The sequence below is a fragment of the Eurytemora carolleeae genome, unplaced genomic scaffold, assembly GCF_000591075.1.
Source record: "Eurytemora carolleeae unplaced genomic scaffold, Eaff_2.0 scaffold1611, whole genome shotgun sequence".
In the NCBI taxonomy this organism is placed as follows: Eukaryota; Metazoa; Arthropoda; class Copepoda; order Calanoida; family Temoridae; genus Eurytemora; species Eurytemora carolleeae.
Window position 1 is genome coordinate 56,705 of NW_019397514.1, and position 6,809 is coordinate 63,513.

General features: G+C 32.2%; 1 protein-coding gene across 1 annotated transcript in view; it reads left to right on the forward strand.

Moving 5' to 3' along the window:
- Positions 1-5,029, forward strand: part of LOC111714689 (cardiomyopathy-associated protein 5) — a gene marked incomplete at its 3' end in the record, with an annotated part of 16,200 nt that extends 11,171 nt beyond the window's left edge. The window contains 3 exon segments of the mRNA XM_023489844.1: positions 502-897; positions 1,244-1,325; positions 2,944-5,029. Of these exon segments, the coding sequence (XP_023345612.1) occupies positions 502-897; positions 1,244-1,325; positions 2,944-5,029 (2,564 nt within the window).
- Positions 5,030-6,809: the final 1,780 nt, after the last annotated feature.

Here is a 6,809-nt window from a genome sequence, read left to right on the forward strand (position 1 = left end):
TACAAGAAAAAAGAGTTGAGTTTTTTTCAGACACACCCTTCTCATAAAGGGGGGGGGGGTTACATCCCATTTTCAGACACACCCTTCTCAAAACCAAAGTTTGCTTTAAACCACAAGAGGTCACTGCGTTATCACTTTCTTGGAAATTTATTGCTGAAATTAAATCTGAAAAGCGTTCAAATGAAAATTGAATGAGTTAGAGCTAGAAAACTCATTAAAAACATTTAAAAACAGATTTTTAGACCTTTATTTGGCTCTAACATTTTAAATTTTTAATACTTTTAAGAATGGTTTTCAGATCTGATCTGAGTTCAGCATAACATTTCTAAAATATGGTGTGTCACATTTTTGAAATATATTTTCAATTAGCATCCGTTTGGACGATTTTGAAAACAAACTTTATAACACTGATTTCTAAAATAAAAGGCAGGAATTAATCATAAAGTTGTCGAATAAGATTAATTTTTCAATTTAGATAAATTTAAATATTCATCATTTTAGGCTTGTGTCGGGTTGTCCCAAGGGTTGGACGACGATCCGTTCGGAACTCTAGCCAGGCTTGTCCAGGAGAAACAAGCGGAGCAAGATGGAACCCTACCCAGTCAGCTTTCAATCAGAGAAAGTTACTCATTAAAGGAAGAGAACGCACCACCAGAAACAACCCCTTCAACATTAAATGCCACTGAAAAAGTTGAGAAAAGAAGTAAAACTTCCAGAGACTATTTTAAACGATATTCAAACCTTCGAGTTAAAGCCAAGAAAGCGGACACTGCTGAACCAGATGACAATGTCAGAAGAATTAATTTAAAGAAAATTGAAACTAGAAACTATGAGAATACCAGGTTGTTAAGAAGTAGAATCAAAGTAGGGGACAAAAATAATGGCACAAAACCTCAGGTACATTCAAGTTTTTCATTTAAATTGTCTTTGTTAGTCATAGTTATTAACAAAAAATGTTTAAAAGTTTTCCTAACATTATAATTAACACATATAAAACAAGAAGCCTTTATTTAGACTAGGATTTTAATTCTATTTTGTGGAGTGGTTCTATATACTCCTATCTATTATTCACACTTTTTAATTTGTTTTCTTAACTTTCGCCAACATTTTCTTTTTTTGAAATTTTTAAAATAATAATATCCAAAAAGGAACATAATAACAAATAATAATAATAATAATAATAATAATAACAATGATAATAATAATAATAATAATATTAATAATAACAATTATAATAATTCAGTCTCCTGTTGAAACGGAAGAAACGTCCTTGCTCCGAGACCGGAGGAAAACTGGGAGACAAACTTTAGCGGCAAAACTTTCAGGTTTAAAACGTTTTTTAAAAGGTTTTTTTTCGAAATTTAAATGTGTATTGATTTAAATTTGTCTAAAGTCAATATTTCAACGTGAATATACAGTTGTATTTTTAATGTTAATATACCTACCACGTAATGTGCATATTTTTTATATATTGATAAAATCTTTATAAAGATTTACAAAATTACAAAAAATGTCTCATTTTTTTAGAAAACAGTGAAAACATAAAAGATATTTTTATTTCCCTTTTTTGAAAAGATGAGAAAGCACAAACGACACGCCTTACATTTTCTAAACTACGAATCATAATTCGTGATGTGCAATATCTTGGTTTGTTTTTTTAAATTTTCAGGTTTTTGGACTTTTATGATTTTCCATCCAAATCTGAGTAGTTTTACAAAATTATTTTATCGAAACAATTGATAAAATTGCCAAATTTAACCTTTTCCCTGAAATTTTCTCTTAGGATAACAATTTATTACTTTTAATAGAACCAATTATAATGCTGATTTATTGTCTAAAGAATCTTTTGAATATGTTAAAACAAAGAAAAATATGGTCACCCTCCGCGCGTAATGAATAATTGGAAATTAAAAAATAGCAATTTAAATCATTTTAAACGTTCGTTAAAACAAAATTATATTTTAAACTGCTAGTTTTTTTTGGTAAATCAAAAATTTTATTGGATAAATATAAAAAGTAACTTTTATTAATTGGATCAATATAGAAAAAAGTAATAAAAGTAATAAGAATTTCCAACATAAGAAGAAAATTTGGGGTTGATGATAATAAAATAAGTGTTATTTTCACATTTAAAAAAATATAATTTCGATTTAATAACCATCAAAATCAATATTAAAAAATGTTAAAAAATCACAAGAAAATAAACTTTAATAAAAAAAAACTGCAAAATTGGTTGTCAAAGGAAAAAGGAAACGATTATGATATGATATAAAGATAATTTGTAAATATTCACTTTTTAAAGAATGTTTAAAGATAATCTTCAAATTCCATAAGAATGGTTTCTGTCAAAAAAATTTAATAAACTGTTCAAATGTACGTATGACTATAAAGGGGGGCCTGGGTCGATTGAAATCCAAATTTAAATATTTTATTTTGTCACTTTATTAGTTTCCAGCTTACACCCTCAACTTTACTCAATCTACTTTTTTAAGAATAAAACCTTCGTCAACAATTTGAAGAAAAAAATAATATTAATAATGATAATATTATTGATATGAGTTAAAAATACATAAACGTTGTATTTTCTAATTTTTTAAAAATACTTAATTAGGTATAAAAGTACAAACTTTTTTATATTACAGGAAAAATTTGAAGAAGAAAAAAAACGACAAAATATATAAAACATCATGTTTGCAAAGAAAGTAATTTCAAACCGAGTTTTTATTATTTTGATAAATGTGATAACCATGAAACTATGGAATAGGAAGAAGCTTATAAAGACGCAACAAGACACTTATAAAATCACTAATTTAGTGAAATGGGTCACACGGATCAATTTCTTTGCCTCATGTTCATTGGACATTTTCAAGTTATCAGTTTATTCTAAAAGTCGTTTATCTATTCCAGAGTTTTCTGGTTATCACTGTATGATTTATTTTCCAGTGAAGAGTGAAGAAAAGGAAAGAAATACTGAAGCTTCTAAGATTGTGGAGGTTAGAGTAGCCCCTCCCCCCGGACATCTGGTACGAGGTGATCACGGAACAAGATCAAGGTTTTCATCTTCCACGAGCTCTGATAGTCGCAAAAATAATAACTCCGATACATCAGTGTCTGAGCAGTCCTGGAGTTGGCACGGATTGAGAACTTCTCCGGATCCTTTGGAAACTAAGAGTGATGAAACTTCAGATCAGGATGAGGTATTCAAGCTTGATTCAAGACCAAGAACCTCTAGAAGGACGGAGGATCTTGATAAACCTGGAGCAGACTCTAAACAAGACTCTAAACATAATGAAGGTGTCACTAAATCATCCGAGTTTACAACCCCCTCTTATTCTTCTTTAAGTCAAGAAGAGACTGAGGAAACTAAAAGAAGATTATTACGGATTGAAAGAATACCGGGAAGATTAAGAGGAATTAAAGGGACCCAGCGCCAACCAAGAATTACAGAATCAGAAAAACGAATTTATCCGAAAACTGAAAACAGTCTTGATCAACTGTCTAAGGATCAAATCTCCCGAGGTGGCTTTGATTCTGACTTCTTTCACGATTTTCCTAAATTTTCTGGATTTGACCACGGATCTCCTGTTCCCAATCATGTTCCATATTATGAAGAAGCACCGGTCAAAGAACCGATAAATCATGATAAGGCACCAGTAGATCCCTCTGTGCTGTATGTGAGTGATCCCTGGAAAGATATAGAAGGAGTTGACTCCGATAAGTATTTACCTAAACCATATGCTCCTCTTACAACATCAAGTCCGTACAGTTACCAGGAACCTAGTTACCATGCCCCAGAATCTAATTACCATGCCCCGGAACCTAGTTACCATGCCCCGGATCCTAGTTACCATGCCCTGGAACCTAGTTACCATGCCCCGGAACCTAGTTACCATGCCCCAGAATCTAATTACCATGCCCCGGAACCTAGTTACCATGCCCCAGTACCTAGTTATCATGCCCCAGAACCTAATTACCATGCCCCGGAACCTAGTTACCATGCCCCAGAACCTAGTTACCATGCCCCAGAACCTAGTTACCACCCCCCAGAACCAAGTTACCATGCCTCAGAACATGGTTACCATGCCCCAGAACCTAGTTACCATGCCCCGGAACCTAGCTATCATGCCCCTAAGCCAGCCTACGATTCTCCCAAAGACCACTACACCCAAAAACCTAATTTTCAGTATAAAAAACCAGCATATCGACCTCCAATCGGCGCCAAGCCCGTGCACAACGAACCAACATACGATAAACCTTTGTACAACGAACCTAAACCGTACAACAAACCTTTGTACACAAAACCTGCGTACACAAAAAAAGTGAACAATAAGCCTGTGTACACCCCGGAGCCTGTACACCCAGATCTATATAATCAAGACTTTTTTTCAAAGTTTTCACCTTTTGATTCTCAAAAAGAGACTTTTCACTCTGAAGTCTTTTATACTCATCATGAAGATGAAACTTATCATCCAAAACCTCATCATGAAGACAATTCATATCATCATGTATCTCATCATGAACCTCTGCAAAAACCACACCAAGTGTATCATGAACCACAACAAGTTTATCATGAACCACATCAAGTTAACCATGAACCACATCAAGTTTATCATGAAACTAATAATGTTTATCACGAACCCCAAAAAAATTACCATGAACCCCATCAAATTCATTATGAACCACATAAAGAACACTATGAGCCACATAAAGTCCACTATGAACCACATAAGGTTCACCAAGAAACATATAAAGTTCCTCATGAACAACATCAATTCCATCATTCCTACCACCACGATGATAAGTCCTACAAGACTGAACTCCATAAAGATGTTTCTAGTCTAATCTACCATGATAATGATCCCTACTCTAAGGTGTCCAAAAATCCTGAATTATATCCCTCCAACCCCATCTTCCATGAAAACAGTGCCGGATTCCAGGATTTTGAATTTCCAACTGATTTTGGACTTTCCTCCAGTCCTCAGCCAGTCTTTGCAGAGGCAGGACACAGAAACAGAGATGGGGATGCCAGGTATAAGAAACAGAAACAGAGATGGAGATACCAGGTATAAGAAACAGAAACAGAGAAAGGGATGTCAGGTAAAATAAACAGAAAAATAGATGTAATGGCAGTAAAATAAACAGAAACAGAGATGGAGATATCTGGTATAATAAACAGAAACAGAGATGGAGATATCAGGTAAAATAAACAGAAACAGAGATGGGACACCAGGTAAAATAAATAGAAACAGAGATAGGGATACCAGGTAAAATTATTTTATGAAACTATTGTTTACTTTATCATTCTTACTCACTTCATCGTGAATTTTATACTGAACGTGCTATAAAGTAACCATCGTGCTATAATGTTAAATTAGCTGTACATTACAGCACATAGCACGTGTGCAATGAAGTTTTGATTGGTTCCTGGATTTTCTCCAGAAAGTTAGGATATTTTCAAAATTTTTTTTTTTAATATAGAGAACATTTCTGTCCAAAACCTTTATAAGACTGCGAACTAAAATAACAGTGTTTTAAATAGTTAATCAAGCAAAAAATTACAGAGGCGAACACGGGAGGGGACTTTCTAATAATTTTCTTTTTAAAAATTTTATAGTTCAACCATTACTATTTGTGTATAATCATGTATTACTCTAATACTGAATTAAAAATGTCAAAAAATGTCTCTGTCATATTAATTCAATCGTGGTTCTTTGAAGACTATTTCCTATTATCAAACGAACAATGTCTGCTATTCAGAAATATTTTAAACTGAAACAAAATCTTTTAAATTCTTATTATAAAAGAAACTTACCAATTATTTTAAAGAATAAAATTCACAAGAAAAAAGAGTTGAGTTTTATTCTATATACTGGATATCTTTTATAAGCAACAATTAAGATTAGATTTTTGGAATAAAACCACAAAAGAATATTTAATTTGTTTATGAAAGTGTGTTTTCAATAACTTACATTAATCTTATTTTTTTAATTGAACAGAATAAACAACTTTTTAAATGCGCACAGTAGCAATACAAATATACGGTAAGAGCAAAGTAATTTTAGAATATGGTAACAAATAGTTAATCTGTTCTAATACCATTTGATTCTCAAAGTGTATATTAATATATATTTATATTAAAGGATATAATAAATAGTTGATAAATTGCATTCATTTATTTATTATTATTTTTTAAATGGAGCTGAAACTGGAGAAAAAGGATCTTTTCGATGGTTCTCTGATCATCCTGTTCAGTCTTGGTCTTCTTCAAGATTTCATCGGTTTTAAAACAGTGGTTGGCATTTATATCAATACAATGAATACAACTATGCTATCTAAGTTTTTAAATTTAAGAATTTACAAGAAAATGTGTGTGACAACATATCTTTGTTTCCAGTTTCTGATTATCCATGATGTTTAACAAGCTTTGGAAGTAATCAAAATTAAAATAGAAAGTCGTCTTTATTGTATTGATATACACAACGATGACTGTATTATCAGTGCCAATCAGTGTAACAGCTAAATTAGTCAAATTCTCGAGAAAAAAAACGTCAGCTCAGCCATATTTATTAGTTGTGACGTCAATCTCTAAAAATTATCTAGTCTAAAGTTTTGTAAACACATTGATTAAGGTTTTTTTATGTAAAGAAAAACAGGTTAATGGCCTCAAACTATACTTTGTTAATACTTTTATCTTACCTGATGCCGTAGAAAGGAACTGCCCGAGTAGAATCTTAGAGTCGGGAACCTAGTCTTAGGCGCCGGGCCGACTTTCTCCGACCCTCTGTTTTTGGAAAAAAATATCAAATTTC